Here is a 19,175-nt window from a genome sequence, read left to right as displayed (position 1 = left end):
CTCTGAGCACAAACCACAACAGCTTCTTAAGACGGGGATGTTCAGAGTAGCTGGTTGAAACCACATTAGTAAGTAAGTAAGACTTTCTTTATATAGCACATTTCATACAAGAATTGTAGCTCAAGGTGCTTAAATTAAGGTATTTACTCCTTCTGTAAGGGTCAAATCAAGACAATTCAGCACAACATATTTTCAGGTGTTTATTACAAAGCACAGAAGCATGATAACAAAATGCATCCTCTACACAAAAAGACATTTTGCAACAAAAAGGATTAAGCGACATTTGAAGTTAGACACTTCCCCTAAAAAAACTGTAAACCATGTCATGGTCTCGTCGTGGTTGTCGTGGTGACCACACAGATGGAGAGATCATTGGAGAGACATGGAGAAAGACTGGTCAGTCTGGTCTCTCCTCTTCTGGACCTCCTCCCTCTTCCTCCATGATCCTGCTTTTAACAACAAACAACTATCACCACATACAACATCCTGCTATGATTACAGGGAAGAGCTGCAGTACAAAATCAAACAAGATTATTTGTTGTAAATAGTTCTGGTAGATAACATGGTCTCTGTACAAAGTAACAGGTTTCTGTTCAGAGATTCACTCCACCAATCAGTTAGCCACACAGTAATCTGACAGTATGACATCTATCCAGGGGTTAACAATCGAGCAGGTGGGTGTGCAGGTGTGCTGTGAACCACCTTGCATGGATCCGACCCAGTAGGCACATGGGAGGAGGAGGGCAGCCAGAGCTCTGGACAGAAGCACCAGGACCCAGCTCAGACCACAGTCCCCGTCAGGGTCTGGACACACCGGGCAGACAGGGTCTGGGGGCTCTGCTACACAGGAGGGAGGACAGGGCATGTTTCATCTATCTGCCTCTGAACTGGATGTTCACATTTCTCCTTAACGAAGCAGATGACAAGTTGTTGCAGGGAATAGCAGAGAAACACTTTTGTACCAAACGAAATCCTGATGGTGTCATTTCCGAAAAGATAGATTATTTTAAGTTATTCTGAGGAATCTCATTTAGTCTTATCTGTTGTTTAACATTCTGGAATAAATGTACAAAGAGATGTTCTCACCAAATGAAAGACTGATGGTTATATCTCCATAAAGATAGATATCCCTGTCGACTACCTTCCTCTCCACAGTCCCACAGTAGTAGAGTCCCAGGTCAGACTCAGTCACGTTCTCAATCAGGAGATCATAGGTGTTGTTAGACTTGTTCCACACCAGAGTAAAACCAGGGAAGGGGTTCGGAAGTTTGGCATATTGGATGTTTTGTTTGTCATTATATGTGGACATGACCAGAGTAGGCTGGTTCCTATGAGAGCAGTTCCTGTACCACACTACGTACACCCCAGTTGATACTCTGCAGTCACAGTGGAGAGTAACGTCTTCTCCTGGCTTGACTCTCTGCTCCACCTGGGCTCCAGAGACCCCTGTCTCTCCACAGGAAGCAGCACCTGGAGAGGAACAGGAAGTGTTTGGAACAAAGTCTTGATGAAACATATTTATGAACAACGTTACTGTAATTCATAAGTAATAATCATAATTCAATCTATATGACAGGACTAGACGTTCCTTGTTTTCAGATGATCTCTCGATAATGACTAAAACAAGCTACTTTGATCGAGGAAGTGGTCCTGAGTTTACTTACAGAAGAGTGCAGTCAGAGTGACACACAGACACAGCCTGTCCATCTCCAGGTCTGACGCTGACTGACAGAGAAGCAGGTCTTTGACGCATGTTTCCGTTACGATGTGCCCATCCACAGCACCATTAAAGGACATACGTGCAGCGATTGGTTAGCTGCAATGGAAACATCTCAGTGGCCTTTTTTTCTTTGAAGGTTTTGAGACATCCGGGTGTGAACAGCTCTCATAGCAAGCGTCAACGGAAAGTTTAGTTTGAGGTTATTCTGTCTCAACAACAGGGTCCATGCGACCACTATCAGTGTACCCACAACAAGACCTCCCTAAACTGACACACACAGGTTGCCCTTCACTAGCCTCAGACAACAACTCTCAGAATACTCTTTCCTGATGAAATATTGTGTTAATTTGTTCCGATGAAATATTGACTGATACTGAATAATATTGAAATATAATTTGTCATATTGCAGGGTAATAATAATAATAATATGTTACATTTTTATAGCGCCTTTCCAGAGCTCAATTGCTTTACAATGGTGCTACAGTAAAATAAATCAAGAACACACTCACCTGTAAACAACAACAATACCAACATAATCACCTGCAATCAACAACATTTAATTTTGTATTTAATTTATTTTCTGTCCACAGATCCCACATACCACGATCCTACCTTGAAATGGTTTAAACAATACAAGGATTACATCAGCAAAGTGTGTTCTACGTCTTGTAGTTGTTGGGGTGGTGGTGGCGTCATGATACACTGATAGTGGTCGCATGGACCCTGTTGTTGAGACAGAATAACCTCAAACTAAACTTTCCGTTGACGCTTGCTATGAGAGCTGTTCACACCCGGATGTCTCAAAACCTTCAAAGAAAAAAAGGCCACTGAGATGTTTCTATTGCAGCTAACCAATCGCTGCACGTATGTCCTTTAATGGTGCTGTGGATGGGCACATCGTAACGGAAACATGCGTCAAAGACCTGCTTCTCTGTCAGTCAGCGTCAGACCTGGAGATGGACAGGCTGTGTCTGTGTGTCGCTCTGACTGCACTCTTCTGTAAGTAAACTCAGGACCACTTCCTCGATCAAAGTAGCTTGTTTTAGTCATTATTGAGAGATCATCTGAAAACAAGGAACGTCAAGTCCTGTCATATAGATATGAATTATGATTATTAATTATGAATTACAGTAACGTTGTTCATAAATATGTTTCATAAAGACTCTGTTCCAAACACTTCCTGTTCCTCTGCAGGTGCTGCTTCCTGCGGAGAGACAGGGGTCTCTGGAGCCCAGGTGGAGCAGAGAGTCACACCAGGAGACAACGTTACTCTCCACTGTGACTGCAGAGCATCAACTGGGGTGTACGTAGTGTGGTACAGGAACTGCTCTCATAGGAACCAGCCTACTCTGGTCATGTCCACATATAATGACAAACAAAACATCCAATATGACAAACTTCAGAACCCCTTCCCTGGTTTTACTCTGGTGTGGAACAAGTCTAACAACACCTATGATCTCCTGATTGAGAACGTGACTGAGTCTGACCTGGGACTCTACTACTGTGGGACTGTGGAGAGGAAGGTGTTAGACACAGACAAGATAAAAGAGGAGATGATCTATCTGTATGGAGATATAACCAGTCTTTCATTTGGTGAGAATGTCTCTTTGTACATTTATTCCAGATTGAGTAAATGAGGTTCCTCAGATTGAGAACAGAAGCAATAACGTGTGTACGTGATGTTCTTGTTCTCTGCTTCCACCGTCTTAGTTCCTGAGCCGGGTCCTTCAGAGCCAGCCTGCCATCCTGATCCAGAGAAGGATCTGTACTGGATCCTGCTGCTCACTCTGTGTCCTGGCTGTGCTGTCCTCTCCTCCATCCTCTCCTCCATCCTGGTCTACCACTACTGCTGCAGGACGACCGGTACTCTCATCCTCTCTCACTGCCCGCACTCCTTTACTCTGTCTGGTCTCTCCTCCTCTCTCACTGCCTGCACTCCTTTTCTCTGTCTGGTCTCTCCTCCTCTCTCACTGCCTGCACTCCTTTACTCTGTCGGGTCTCTCCTCCTCTCTCACTGCCTGCACTCCTTTACTCTGTCTGGTCTCTCCTCCTCTCTCACTGCCTGCACTCCTTTACTCTGTCTGGTCTCTCCTCCTCTCTCACTGCCTGCACTCCTTTACTCTGTCTGGTCTCTCCTCCTCTCTCACTGCCTGCACTCCTTTACTCTGTCTGGTCTCTCCTCCTCTCTCACTGCCTGCACTCCTTTTCTCTGTCTGGTCTCTCCTCCTCTCTCACTGCCTGCACTCCTTTTCTCTGTCTGGTCTCTCCTCCTCTCTCACTGCCTGCACTCCTTTACTCTGTCTGGTCTCTCCTCCTCTCTCACTGCCTGCACTCCTTTACTCTGTCTGGTCTCTCCTCCTCTCTCACTGCCTGCACTCCTTTTCTCTGTCTGGTCTCTCCTCCTCTCTCACTGCCCGCACTCCTTTTCTCTGTCTGGTCTCTCCTCCTCTCTCACTGCCTGCACTCCTTTTCTCTGTCTGGTCTCTCCTCCTCTCTCACTGCCCGCACTCCTTTTCTCTGTCTGGTCTCTCCTCCTCTCTCACTGTCTGCACTCCTTTTCTCTGTCTCACATTCTCTCACTTCCTTCTCATTCTGTTGCTATTCTCACATTCTCTCACTTCTTCCTCACATACAAATTCAAAAGGACTCACTCTGACTACCAACTGATTTCCTAAAACGTATATACCCTAGAACACATATACTTGAATTTGAAAAGTTCATCATCATTTGTCAGATCATTCTCCTTATTTATACAGTTCACTTTGACTAATGCTGATGAATCTTCTCTGCAGCTTCAAAGGAACCTCAAGGAGATCGCAGGACTGACACCAGGAGGAGAGAGAGCAGAGTGCAGGTAGGATATCCCCCTAACCTTCATGGGTATTGTAGTTTAATAAAATGTAGCCATAGTGATGTGTACTGTACAGGTTTGACTAGCCTACTATATCCATGGTTATTTTAATTTAATCAAATGTAGCCATAGTAATGTGTATTCTACAGGTTTGACTAGCATGCTATATTCACGGTTATTGTAGTTTAATAACATGTAGCCATGGTGATGTGTAGTCCCCTCATTGGGTAATCATGTCATACTCAAGGCAGTAAAATACAAGCTCTCCCACTGACAGTCAAAGTAATAAGACATTCTACTGAACTGTCATGAGTGACCTCTGACCCCAGCAGGAAGGAGACCAGTGTTACGCTGCGCTGGATTTCCCCCGGGGACAGAGGAGACCACAGAAGAAGAGGACTCAGAGCTCTGACTTCAGTACCTACTCAGCCATCAAGACTAGTTTGGTGTGAGGAGAGGACGCTGTACGTGCAGCACCACACATGGCCACAAGGGGGAGTGGGAGGAAACATAAAACGATTTGTTGAAATGTTTGATTTGAAATGTTTACAAAAAAACTAGTTGGCTTATTGAGATATACATTGCTTTTTTTGATCCAAATGACTGAGTCAATAAGAATTCGTACAATTACTTTTTATAGTGTGTATAAATATAAGTGTAAGAATACAGTGTTATGATCAGCTACACCTGTTACAATAAATGACACAATTATTACATTTAAATGTGTTGTCTAAAGAAATACTGGCCCCAATATGGAGTTCAATTATATTTTTGTGGAATTGTCTGTATGACTGTTTATAGTCAAAGATCCTATTTTGACAAGTCATATTTTAAGAGTTTTTTTTAATACCTTAAGCAATGTTTTGGATTCTTTTTATAGATTGTGATCGGTTTGTTCTTTTTTTTCTGTACAACAACGAGAATAAACACACTGTTTATTCAAGTATAGACTACTGTAAGTGAAATAGTACACTTTTAGTTTACTTTTGTTATACTTTCAGGAAATAAACTTAGTTTACTTGTATGTACTTTTAAGATATACATTTAGAAAATTGCTTATTTAAAACTTAAAACGTTTAAGTATACTACCAAATAGAAAGAAATATTATAAATGTATAAATAAGTTGTACGTTTACTTTCATTCTACTATTTTATTATACTTTATTATCAAGGTTGGTCAGCCCTGTGCTGTGTATGTATTTGTTCTCTAAAAACACAATTAAACAAGAGTAGTCATCAATCAGAAGTAGTCAGGGAAAATCAGAGGTCATAAGCATACGGTATTTCATGTGACTGTTAGTTTGCTAAACATCAGATTTAGGGTGAGATATATCTGTCAGTTTGTCAGGGCAGGGCTTGGCGTTGGGGATGGGAACACAGCGCTCTGCCACAGCATGCATCTCCCCCACCTGGACACCTTTGTACGTCCCAGACACTGGGGTGGTATGGACTCTCCCGTTGGTAAACTCCCTGGAGAGTTGAGCTTTGTACGGGATGTCGAACTTGTTCGTCTTCCCTGCCATCTTCACCACACAGGAGTGGTTGGGAGGGACAATGACTTTCACGGTGAGAGAGTGAGAGACGGTCTCAGTGAGAGAGTTGCCGTTGGTGACGGTTTGGGAGTTTGAGTACTCCACTCCTGCAGAGACGGAGACGAACGGTACCGTAACCTCTATGGAGGCAGAGAGAGTCAGGCTGTTGGAGATGCTCGTCTCCCAGGAACTCTGTCTCTCTGTGCTCCCCTCCAGTTTCACCTCCTGTTCTATGTCTCTGCAGTTATGGTTCTCCACTTTCATCTGATTTAACATGGTCGGTTGTTGGGAAAGCATTGCCAGATCATCAATGTGGTACTCAATGTTATAGATCCTCACCTTAGATTCGCCTGCTTGGCATGTCAGCATTTCAAAATTGTCGTGAGAGCTTCTTTTCCCATACTGGAAAAAATCTTTCTCCAATACTTGTGACGACTCATGTTATTTTCCATGTTTGTCTTCCCAAGTTTTGGAAGAGGAACTAAAGAAATAATGGATTGTCCCAATACCAAATAGATTTTTTCCAATAAATTCAGAATTTGTAGCTGTACTTGAAGGGACCCCGTTCTTAACATCATTTTTGAAAGCCTTCCACTCCAAAAGCTCCAGGTTGTCCTCATTGACCAGTATGTCAAACTCTGTATAATATATTTTGCCTTGTCCTTGGTAGGAGGCAAAGCAGAATGGGCCTAAGGAAGGGTTGTAGTAGCCACTGAACCAAACACCTCCATACTTATTGGGTGCACAGATGTAGTCCTCTCGTCCTATTCCAGGTATGTGTACCTTCACAGCCCCCTGAGGCAGAGAGACAGACCATTCCACCCATTTCATAAACTCGCAATAGAAGCGAGGACTTCTTGAGCTTCGAGACCTTCCCCTGGCTACTACCGTGGTCTCCCCTGTCGGGTTGACTTCAGAAAGCTTCAGGGACCCATCATCGTCCTCAGCAAGGATGCTCTGCAGCAGAAAAGCACAGATGACCAAGGCTGGAAGGGTCATGTTTAGTTTCTTCACTCATACATACTCTCACACAAACGCACACTCACTTCCCCACTCTCACTCACAGTCTCTCACTCACCTCATTAACCTAATTTACTCACACACATATACACATGCTCACACACACTCACCTCACTCACCTTCATGTCTAACATTTCAATTTTTTTCTCAACCAGTATGTCAAACTCTAAGGATTTTTCCTCCTTCCCATCGCAGGTGTGAAAGCAGAACGGGCCTTTGGAGGGGTTGTAGAAGCCAGTGGTCATGTTGCAGCCAGTACAAGGAACACAGATGTAGTTCTCTTCTCCTGTTCCATTGATGTTGACCTTCACAGCCATCTGAGGCAGAGAGCCAGACCATTCCACCCTATTCAGGGACATGTCACCCTTAGGGTAATGGAAGCGAGGAGGAACTGGGCTTTGACCCATCAACAGGGGAGGCTGTGTTGCTTCTACCGTGGTCACCACTGTCTTGGTGACAATTTGAGTAACAGTCTCGTTGGAAAGCTTCGGGTACCCATCATCGTCCTCAGCAAGGATGCTCTGCAGCAGAAAAGCACAGATGAACAAGGCTGGCAGGTTCATGTTTAGTTTCTTCATTTCTCTGATAAATGTCTGTTTCTCTCCAGAGAGACTGTCACTTTTATGGCATTTTAGGACATTGCCTTGTAAATGATATACTGAAAAACACATAGTCTGTGAACAGTGTACCCTGGTTGGTTCCTAGAGTTGTTTACACTTACTGTCCTTATTGAACCTCAGATACACTAGCCTGGTTAAACATTATGGATCGTCAGACAGTATTTACTGTCTATTATTTTGATCGATTTGTTGACAGGCTATCCACATTGTTATTAGGATACGTGTTAGGATAATATTTCAAGCTTGTTTTTCTCATCAAAGCATGTATCCATGTCTCTGTGTGTCTGTCCCTGTGTCTCTATCCAGGCTGGAGGCAGGGCAGGGCTGGAGGCAGGGCAGGGCTGGAGGCAGGGCTGGAGGCAGGGCTGGAGGCAGGGCAGGGCTGGAGGCAGGGCTGGAGGCAGGGCAGGGCTGGAGGCAGGGCAGGGCTGGAGGCAGGGCTGGAGGCAGGGCAGGGCTGGAGGCAGGGCAGGGCTGGAGGCAGGGCAGGGCTGGAGGCAGGGCTGAAGGCAGGGCAGGAGGTGAGCAGTCCCTGTCCCTCTGGACATCCTCTCATGTCCCTGTCCCTCTGGACGTCCTCTCTCCTGTCCCTCCTCTCTAGTTCCTGGTACATTTATTCATTTAGCAGACGCTTTTACCCAAAGCGACTTCCAAGAGAGAGCTTTACAAAGTGCATAGGTCACTGATAACAACAAGATAGCCCCAAAAAACATTGCGGGTAGCCAAAACATGAAGCACATATTGTGAACAACCAAAATAAGTGCCAAAGGGAAGAACCACAAGCGCATGTAGTTAAACAAGTTACAATTAAACAACATGAATCGCTATAAGTGCAAGTGTACCTGTAGAAAAGCAAGCAACAGTAAAAAATATTTCAACAATTTAAATCAGTTACCACTAACCACAACAAGAGCAGCAAGGCTCTAAGCAAGAGTCATTGTGATCCTTGAGGAAACTAACATGGGGTCCATCAAACCATTCCTAAGTACCGTTGTATACCCGGAACAAGTGCGTCTTGAGCCTTTTCTTGAAGGTGGGGAGACAGTCAGTGTCTCTGATGGATGTGGGGAGTTGGTTCCACCACTGGGGGGCCAGACAGGAGAAGAGCTTGTGTTGGGACCGGGCACTTATTTGGTTTTCCACCATGTATGCTTCATGTTTTGGCTGCTCGCAATGTTTGGGGCTATCTCGTTGTTATGATAAGTGACCTATGCTCTTTTGTAAAGCTCTCTCTTGGAAGTCGCTTTGGATAAAAGCGTCTGCTAAATGTAAATGTTAAACTTATAGCGGCTCAGAGAGAGCGCATTTGCTCTGCACCCTCCGTGTTCTTAATTTGCCATCACAATTCGACAATTCATACTCATTCAATACAAATGGCAGTACACCTGACTCCGGCCGACCGGTTAGGTAATCGGGCTAGTAATCAGAAGGTTGCCGGTTCGATTCTGGCTGTGCCAATGACGTTGTGTCCTTGGGCAAGGCACTTCACCTTACTTGCCTCGGGGGAATGACCCTGTACTTACTGTAAGTCGCTCTGGATAAGAGCGTCTGCTAAATGACTAAATGTAATGTAAATGTATATACAGTCCATAACAAAAAGACAAATGTTGTTTTATTCTTTAAAATAACCTTTTTTCTTATCTGGTTTTATATATTTTTTTTTTACTTCTTTCGCGTCGTTTGAAGCAAATCTTTTAGCTCCGGCATCGGTCTTCCATGATTTATCACTTCCAGTTTTGATTGAAAGTCCAGTTTTGAGAAATATTTTAGCTTATATATATATAATCTTCCTTTTTGCAGTCAGGGCAAAAAAAAACTAAAAAACGGACTGACTCACTTTTTTAGCTAGCAACGTAGCATCGTTTGATGTGATTGAAGCAACAGATTGGCACATCGTGTGAGAATTATTTTGTTGTTGTTGCTGCGTGTTGAGGCCTGTTTGGGTGCGGCAAGAGAGAGGTATGTCTTGATTAAAGCAAACCGATATACCGATAAATAAATAGGTGTGAATACTGGTCCACTGTTGGTTCCTAGAGTTGTTTACATTTAACGTCCTGATTTAACCTCAGGTCCACTAGCCTGGTTAAAAATGTATGATCAGCATACAGTATCCTACCAGTTAATTTGATTGATTTGTGTGACAGGTAGGGATGAGTATTGATAAGATTTGAACAATTCTGATTTCTTATCAATTCCTGATTATCGATTTGATTCCTTATCGATTCTCTTATCGATTCTTATTGGGCAAGGGGGGGAAAGAGCACAAACGGGTTTATTTACATTAATTTTCTTTTATATAATTTTCTATAATGCTGCACACCATATACAGTATGTATACATACACATTTACATTTTGTCGTTGCTCTTCTTCTACACTTCTATTTGACCTTGGCTGAAAATGGAAGATTCTATAGCTATGTCAGTTATAGCTACGCTAGCTTAGCTATAGAATCTATTTTCAGATAAATTTTTTTCTAGATCCATTTTCAGCCAAGGTCAAATCATATAATATGACAGTGTCGCTCAGTTTAACATTGGGTTAACACGACAACACAAATGTTTGCTGATAACACACGCCCTCCGATAATTAACGTGAAGTGATCAATAATGGGAGACGAATGTCGGAGCAAAAATGTATGCTTCAAACGACGGGACAGAAGATAACTTGATGGACTACACACAATAAAGGCAAATTGCTTCACACAGTGACAAGTGGTTGTGATCACTTTTGAGGAGTTTAGCTACCTTGGATAGTTAGAGATGAAGCGTGAACAATAGCTGCGCTTCTGCATGCATCGAACACATGACATTCCAGTAACTTAATTCCATGCTGTGTGTTCAAATGCTTCTTCATATTTGTGGCATTTCCTCCCTTCGACGAAATAGACTTTTTACACTGGTGTGTTGATGAGTGGGTGAAATGCCTGCCTCTGGTGTGTTGATGAGTGGGTGAAATGCCTGCCTCTGGTGTGTTGATGAGTGGGTGAAATGCCTGCCTCTGGTGTGTTGATGAGTGGGTGAAATGCCTGCCTCTGGTGTGTTGATGAGTGGGTGAAATGCCTGCCTCTGGTGTGTTTATGAGAGGGTGAAATGCCTGCCTCTGGTGTGTTGATGAGTGGGTGAAATGCCTTCCTCTGGTGTGTTGATGAGTGGGTGAAATGCCTGCCTCTGGTGTGTTGATGAGTGGGTGAAATGCCTGCCTCTGGTGTGTTGATGAGTGGGTGAAATGCCTGCCTCTGGTGTGTTGATGAGTGGGTGAAATGCCTGCCTCTGGTGTGTTGATGAGTGGGTGAAATGCCTGCCTCTGGTGTGTTGATGAGTGGGTGAAATGCCTGCCTCTGGTGTGTTGTTGAGTGGGTGAAATGCCTGCCTCTGGTGTGTTGATGAGTGGGTGAAATGCCTTTACTTGGAACAGCAGGATGTTACGGCCACAGCCACGGCCTGGTCCCTTTTACACCAGTAAAACACCAGTCCCTTTTTAGGGTAGACACTAAGTATAGAGTCATTTAGGGTAGACACTAAGTATTGAGTCAAGGAGGGAAAAGGCCTTGAATCTAGATTAATTAGCATAATTTTGGGCAAAAAAACACAAACATGGAATTCGTTTGATGTGATTGAAGCAACAGATTGGCACATCGTGTGAGAATTATTTTGTTGTTGTTTCTGCGTGTTGAGGCCAGTTTGGGTGCGGCAACAGAGAGGTATGTCTTGATTAAAGCAAACTGATCACTTCCCCCCTCTCCACATACTCGGCCTGTCAAAGGCTGTGGATTTAGCTGAAGCCTTAGTCCAAACTTTGAATGACTACAGGGATGAGTCTCTTTTTGATGACCTGTGGAATGAAGTGTTGAACACAACTGAGCATTGTAATACTGCAACACAGCTCTCTTGAGTGTTACAGCAGTCCAGCCTGTTTGTGATACTGCAACACAGCTCTCTGAGTGTTACAGCCATAGATATATATAAACACTAGATGTCTTACGGCGGAGTCTAGAACGTCCGCACATGGCGGACATCTTGCTACAGTCAACTCGCTCACCCATAACATTGTGTTGATGCTACATGTACTTTTTAAATGACCATAACTTGCTCAATTTTCAACCGATTTTGAAACGGTCAACGTCAGAGATGTCGTTATGCCACTGCATACTTTTTTTTAAATAACATCATTATTCATAAGTATGCAGTGGCATACCGACATCTCTGACATTGATAACAAACCAAACCGTTTCAAAATCGGTTGAAAATTGAGCAAGTTATGGTCATTTAAAAAGTACATGTAGATTCAACACAATGTTATGGGTGAGCGAGTTGACTGTAGCAAGATGGCCGCCATGTGCGAACGTTCGACTCCGTTGTCCGGCAACGTGGACGAGACATCTAGTGTTTATATATATCTATGGTTACAGCAGTCCAGACTGTTTGTGATACTGCAACACAGCCCTCTGAGTGTTACAGCAGTCCAGCCTGTTTGTGATACTGCAACACAGCCCTCTGAGTGTTACAGCAGTCCAGCCTGTTTGTGACACTGCAACACAGCCCTCTGAGTGTTACAGCAGTCCAGCCTGTTTGTGATACTGCAACACAGCCCTCTGAGTGTTACAGCAGTCCAGCCTGTTTGTGATACTGCAACACAGCCCTCTGAGTGTTACAGCAATGAATGCAAAGATGTTCTAGTTATATTTTTTATGTGGTTTTCAAAATTAATTAATATCAATAACGCAATTGACCAAACAATCAATAGAGCTGTTGGCAGAAACAGAGCTGAGTTACATACACATGTTTTTGTTGTTGATGTGGTCACCAAAGACGTCAAAATATTCCCTGCTTGTTAGATAAATCCTAAACCAGTTGAGGACCAGAGACACCGACACAATTCTCCAGTATTTTAATAAGAATATCCTGATCTATGTGTCAAAAGCTGATCTCAGATCCAGAAAAGGACAGAGAGCTTTTTGGAGTCAGCATTCATTTTAAAGTCATTTACAACCTTGACACCATTTCTGTACTACGATGGGAATGAAAGCCAGATTGGAATGTGTAAAAGGTACAATGTTTTGCTCTGCGGCCTTGTTGGAGTTTGGCAACAGAGGTGGTATGTCTTGCCTAAAGCAAACTGATCCCTTCCATCTTTTCCACATACTCTGTTTATCCCACCGTAACAGCCACTATGGGGTTACACAAGCTCCGTCATGCTACCTGTCAACATGGACCCTGTGGTGCACTCTCAGCTTCTCACTCTCTGCATGCAGGCGTCCAGGCACGCATTAAAGAAAAAGCATGCCTTTTACATCCACTGCAGTGCACACTGCCTAACCTTAGCTGTGGTGGACACAGCCAAAGCTGTCCCTAAGTAGGACAGTTCTTCTAGAAAGATGCATGTCTTCACATCTTAGTTAGTCGATTTAGTCAAATGATGTATGCATGTCTTGCTCAAAGCAAACATCCATCAGAGAGACATTAAGAATCCAAACGTGTGCATGTCAGCCCTGGCCAAGGTTACAGGTTACATATAAAAACTTGTCAGCACAAGTGTTTCCCAACTGTAATTTACTGGATATGATGTGAAATGCAGTTGTGTTCATGACGTCATCATTGGGTGTTGTTCTGTGTCTCTGCTGTAATGTGATACCTGCTCATTAATAAACTGTTTTCTAGGACACTGCAGCTTATACCAGTCTAATTTCTTCAAGACTAAATGCTTATCGAGTTGGAACACAAACCTGGTGTCCTTTGGAATAGGATTTTAGCATGAAGGAAAATACAACAAATACGTCTGAATTGCTCATTTTTATTGATGGAATGTTTTACAAAATGATTAGAACAGAATCGGAGAATACTTAGGATAATGTTGGTTAACTTGGTTAATGTTGCGGAAACTGTTACCTCAGCACACTGTTATAACTGATACACGAGGGGCAATAAGGATCTAACAAGAAAACAATATTGTCAAGCACTCTTAATGTTTTCAATCATAGAGCAGACACTTGCTACCAAGCTTTCATATAAAGTAACAATGTAACAGATGCCTTCTATAACCCCCTCAGGAGTTCTCCTGCAACAGCGGACTTGAGCATTTTACACATTGTCATTTCAAACAGTACACTGTGTAAAACCAAACCTTGGAACAACTAATCTTCTGGCAGCAGTGGTGTTGAAAAACAGAAAAGTACTGTCAGATCAAAAACATAGATACAATGTAAAAAAAAACTACTGGAACACACTACTATGTATTACTATAATTTCACCAGAAGTTTCCCTTTAATTCCATTAAATACCATTAACAACCCAACACGACTCCAGGAAACGCTGGAGTAATCTTTACTGTAATTATTTATAAATCCATTCACATATGAAAATTACATCATCATTATTTAAAGTGTTTTGTTATTTTATTCAAATGAAACGTAACCTGATACTCTTCGATACGATGCCCAGAAAAACTAAGGCTGATGATTCGACAACATGGTCAACATGATTGTAAATTTACTTTTTACAGTTGGCTAATAATGCAACTAAAGTCTCCATAATAATTCCCTTGTTCCACAATACAAATACAAAGAATAAGAAAAAATCATAAGTGTAACCAAATTGAATTGTTTAAACTCAACCCTCAGTATTTATACCGCCCTCCCCCAAGATCAAACTTTCATCTTATTTTTACAATAGTGTCAGAACTCGAGTTCTCATCCCAGTAGCCTACGGAAGCTCGGAAGGAAGCAAAAGTAGCGCTACTCCACCTGTTATTTACTAATGCATTACGCTCTGTATAAGCAGGGATTAAATGCTCTCATACCATTATGTAGGCCTACTGCTTTTATAGACCCGTTTGCTGCACATTACAAAGGGTTTGGCGCAAGCCACAGTTGTCCGTTTTTACTGTGGGAAAATTATTTAATAAATGCCTTTATAAAATAATGACGAGGAATCGTACCATCAGAAACTACCACTAGGCCTACACCTAGTTCAGACTCAGATGCCCTCAGGATAGGGCAGTAATGGAGGAGGGAAATAAGAAAAATTACCAAATATGTCTATATATTTTTTTCTTGCCATTTAAAGTTTTTAATGTATTTCTAACAGTATTTTTATATATTTGACGGTAACAATTTAATTCTGAACAGGTTAAGGAATCTCTTTTATAACCGTTTTTGCTTCTGTGTAAGTAAGGCCCTTGTAGATTCCACTGGTGTTAAAACTCAGAACACTGTCATTGTAACAGGTCATTTCCACTCTGGCAGTGTATGGGAGATCAATTGTAACTTTACCAATAGTGATGTCAATATTTACGGTCTTCCCAGCAGGAACCTGAACCGGAAAGGACAGAGTCTCAGTATGAGACCTTTCTTCTTCTAAGCCATGTGTGCTTTCTGTTCCCACAGTGAAGCCAAACCCAGCTGTGACGTCTGCTACCTCAGGGATTCCTGCGCTTATCTCAAAGTTAAAGTTTGCTTCTAACTTGTTGGTCACAGACCACGATGACTTTTTGGTGATCTTTTCAGAGGCTTCAATTTTGTGTTCTTGAGTAACAGTAGATTCGTTTTTGTAAGTCATGGACTTGTATTACTTCATGAAGTGTGGGGTAGTGGACATCCTTCAATATGGTAGACTTGATGGTGTTAAGGAATTGGAAACCTAAGGCATCCATGTCTGAACCAGCCCTCCCAAAGACTCCAATGCAGATCCCAGAGCCAACATCAATAGGGTACTCAGTTTTCAACCCCCAGTCAGTCATTTGAGCAAAGAACTCCCGTGACTGACTAGTTTGGAATTTGATGGCACCCAAACGTGTTCCTGCACCATTTCCCCACAGGGAAAGCTTGGTAAAATGCTCTCCATCATTAAAGTTAAATTCAGAAAACTTTCCTGCTTCGTTTCCAAACTGTTGGCTTCGACCATCAGTAAGCCAAACCTTCACAGCCTTCACCTGCCACTCTCCGACCCACACCCAGATCTTCTCCAGCGTCGCTCCGTTGTTGATACCACTCAATTCAAAGCGAGTACCTCCTTGTCCTCCAATGCTATGTAATGGTGTAAGGTATGACATGCTTGCTCTTGATGTAAACCTTCAAAAGAAATTGAATGAATTGATACATTATAGAAGTCAAATTCATATTTTATCCGGAAATGACATCCAGCATTTTGACAACTCATCAAAATAGTTTGCCTGTGCCTTGCCTATAGACATCTCCAGCTATGTGCCTTGCCTATAGACATCTCCAGCTATGTGCCTTGCTTATACACAGCTCCACATATGCACAATGTACTTTGTGGTACATTTGTGGTACATTTGTGGTACTCTGAAGGCTAACAAATAAGTTTTGTGATAACCAAATGGTGAGTAGACAACCTTTCAGCATAGATACACCTGTAGCCTTGGAAAGTTACAAAATCAGCTACTGCTGGAATTAATTTTACAACTGGGCATTGTTCTTAAATAAACTATAGAGCACGTTTTAATGCCAACATTACGTTTGAACAGAAACCTAGCAGCATGCATAACTTGACAATGCCAAACTACGTTAGAATTTTATATCACATGGGAAGTTTCCTTAGAGTAGGTAGCTTAACTATACGTAAAAAAATGCCTCTTCGCTCAATTGGATAGACCTACAACCAATCAGAGCAGCGTAGTATGTTAACTTTTACCGAATCCCGTTAGCCTGGGTGCCAGCCAAACTTAGCCCCGCCCACAAAAAAAAATTTGGTCGGGAAATTGTGTCTGGGGTCGCTCGGTTGGGGAAAAACTATGTCCGAACAAGAGCTGTTCTGACCAATCAAATTGTCAGGGCGGGCTTCATACGATGATGGACAGATGATTAACAGTAACGTAATCAACCACATCACCAAAGGGCGCTTGGGTTGAATTTGTTTACATTAACACTTAACTCATAAACATAAACACTTTACTCATCCCAGGTCTCTCCTGATTGAACTGTCTCTGTGTCCTCATGTGCTTTCAGTCTGAAAGCCTATGTAAAATATATTGCTGCAACATACATTACTAAACAAAAAGCCTGCCATTTAATGTATTGTTCTGTGTTTAATACCCAGTTTCAGTTCCAGGAACTGTATGAAATGCAATCTTCTTGGCATTCTATGATTGAAAACTTACTATTGTATACAGGCAAAGTTCAAATATCAGCATTACTTGTTTTTACAACTGTCAGGAAAACAAAAACATTTTGTACAGTATGAAGAAGGATTGTCCATATGTACAGTATGTTACCTTTTTAGGTAATGCACAATTTCATAATGTGCACTTGGCAGGAAATCGTGATCATAGTGTGTCATTATTATCTATTTCTCTCTTATCCAGGGATGGCTTGAGTGACTCTTTATCTTATCCCACATCACTGAGGTGACTTTGACACTTGGCTATTGTGCTTTCAGTCTGTAAACCTTCTCCAAGCTCTCCACAGCCTGCTCCTGGGTGATACCGTGCCATTCAGCAGGTATGTCAGCAGGCAGGGCCTTGTACTCATCTGCAAACTGCTGGTTGTACTTTGCAAATACGTACTTCTAGTAGTCAGAGGCCTCAATGCTGGGGTCTGGCTGAATACGCCAGTCTGGGTATATTGACCGATAATCCTTGAATGGATGAAACACATCATTTGTATCTGAGGATCTAAATCTAGACTCACTAGCCACTAGAGAGCTGCATGTGCCAAGTAAGAGGTGTTTAGAAAACTTGGACATTCTGAAAATGTCCAAGTCCTTGTGGTCTGTGTAATAATAATGTTGCGTTTGAGTCTTTAGTATTCTAACATGTTGAACAACTCAAAATACTGTCTTGGACAGAGTTGTTATTATATCACATTAACATTTAAATAACGTAAACGGCACTCAATTTTCACTAACATTGTGTAAAAGTATTATAGATCTTATTGTTAGTATCACACTTATAGGGGGTCAGATGGCTGAGCGGTTAGGGTTAGTTAATCAGAAGGTTGTTGGTTCGATTCCAGGCCGTGCAAATTGACGTGTCCTTGGGCAAGGCACTTCAAGCTACTTGCCTCGGGGGGAATGTCCCTGTACTTACTGTAAGTCGCTCTGGATAAGAGCGTTGACTAAATGTATATCTATAATCTTTTTTACAGTTCATTGTTTCTGTTATGGTTGATAGCTTGCACCTCAGAATTTCATTGCTCAGGGGGGTATTCCAGGTAGCGGGTTTAACAAACTCTGAGCCTAACCCTGAACTCTGAGTTGAGTTACTTTAAAATGGGAAACTCTGAAAACTCGGTTCCAGAAAATCTGATTTGAATTTGTTAACTCAACTCGGAGTACGTCAACTCTGAGTTAAGCGCGCGCGTTAGAACTATTAAAAGCCAACATCAATGGAGCTCCGATACTGGGATCAACCATGGCACCCAGCAACAAAAAAATGAGGGATCCCCTCATTGCTACAAAATACAGGAGTTTTTGTATTTTGGCTATATTGACTATATTACGTAGATGGAAAAATGCAGTTCTGGTAATTTGCTTAATATTTTCATCAAAGGATGATGACGATGATGATTAAGATGACGAAGAGACATTGACTGCTGCCGCAGAAAACGGATGCAGAGAATTATGTATGGTAGCTACTGGTAGTTCTCTCCCCATGTACTTTTATTTACAGGCTTGTGTGGAATTGTCAGTTACACTGACATTATGAGAATAATGAATATAAAAAACGATTTGCACATTCTGATCCTGTTGAACAGAGCATGGATGCAGTATACAGTGATATGTTCATTTAATGGCAGGTGAATTCTGCATGTGGAACTGTGAAATGTAATGCAATCCCATGTATTCCCAGTTACAAGTAAATGAGTTGTACAAATTGCACCTCATGAAGAATTGCCAAAAACTGACCAAGAGATGGTGTAGGCCTACTTAGGGTAGAAGAATAAAGGATAATCTTGAAAAAGATTTACTGGAACACCAGTTACAGGAGGATGCATGTAACAGGTGATGTTAATTGTAGAAACAATAATCTATATCAATATTAATTGTTGAATTTGCTGAATTTCTATTTTGACCAAGAGATGGTGTACTTAGGGCAGAAGAATAAAGGCTGATCTTGTAAGGCTATCAACCTGCCCCCACCTCTCATATGGTAAAATCTGGAGTTACTGGATGGAGTCTCAATTTGATGGCTCTCACACATCATTGTGTAACTTACTGTGGCATTGCTAGTCATGTTGATAAGTAAGGGTCAAGATTGTGGTGTTATTAGTTGTTTTGGGTATAAAAGGAATTGTGAAGCATCTGTGGATTCTTAATCTCCTGAGACCTTCTCCTCAGCTCTGGCTTGTCCTACTCCTTCTTCCTCACCTCTTGCTTTCTATCTCTAGTTTACAATAATCATGGTAGAGTAGGTAAGAGTTAACCTTCATTGATTTCATTCATTTGCAATATGATTAAATTATTATATTATTTAACCT

The 19,175-nt window shown here is 42.1% G+C and overlaps 2 protein-coding genes, 1 long non-coding RNA gene and 1 pseudogene across 7 annotated transcripts; 1 reads left to right on the top strand and 3 right to left on the bottom strand.

Annotated features, from left to right (window-relative positions):
* The window catches only part of LOC134034374 (aerolysin-like protein), a 118,778-nt pseudogene extending 102,973 nt beyond the window's left edge, over nucleotides 1–15,805 (bottom strand).
* LOC134034385 (uncharacterized) lies at nucleotides 194–1,563 on the bottom strand. 4 transcript variants are annotated; one of them, XM_062478933.1, is made up of 3 exons: nucleotides 1,087–1,563; nucleotides 703–840; nucleotides 194–449 (listed from the first exon to the last, which is right to left on the bottom strand). In XM_062478933.1, exons 1-3 carry the CDS (start codon nucleotides 1,514–1,516, stop codon nucleotides 370–372), a joined length of 648 nt encoding a protein of 215 aa, XP_062334917.1. In that variant the 5' UTR covers nucleotides 1,517–1,563; the 3' UTR covers nucleotides 194–369. The 4 variants fall into 4 exon arrangements, with proteins under 4 accessions (XP_062334917.1, XP_062334918.1, XP_062334915.1 ...); XM_062478934.1 differs by having other exon boundaries at nucleotides 194–446; XM_062478931.1 differs by having other exon boundaries at nucleotides 194–840.
* LOC134034398 (uncharacterized) lies at nucleotides 3,433–5,277 on the top strand. The gene is made up of 3 exons (XR_009932227.1): nucleotides 3,433–3,583; nucleotides 4,513–4,574; nucleotides 4,901–5,277. It is a non-coding gene; the product is annotated as an uncharacterized LOC134034398 (long non-coding RNA).
* On the bottom strand, nucleotides 5,351–8,148 carry LOC134034364 (natterin-4-like). 2 transcript variants are annotated; one of them, XM_062478895.1, is made up of 2 exons: nucleotides 7,243–8,147; nucleotides 5,351–7,060 (listed from the first exon to the last, which is right to left on the bottom strand). In XM_062478895.1, exon 2 carries the CDS (start codon nucleotides 6,470–6,472, stop codon nucleotides 5,876–5,878), a length of 597 nt encoding a protein of 198 aa, XP_062334879.1. In that variant the 5' UTR covers nucleotides 6,473–7,060; nucleotides 7,243–8,147; the 3' UTR covers nucleotides 5,351–5,875. The 2 variants fall into 2 exon arrangements, with proteins under 2 accessions (XP_062334879.1, XP_062334878.1); XM_062478894.1 differs by having other exon boundaries at nucleotides 6,233–7,060; nucleotides 7,243–8,148.
* Nucleotides 15,806–19,175: the final 3,370 nt, after the last annotated feature.

Source organism: Osmerus eperlanus, chromosome 14 (assembly GCF_963692335.1).
Source record: "Osmerus eperlanus chromosome 14, fOsmEpe2.1, whole genome shotgun sequence".
NCBI lineage: Eukaryota > Metazoa > Chordata > Actinopteri > Osmeriformes > Osmeridae > Osmerus > Osmerus eperlanus.
The sequence above is the reverse complement of the archived record's forward strand: the minus strand, read 5'-3'. Positions and strand labels throughout refer to the sequence as shown.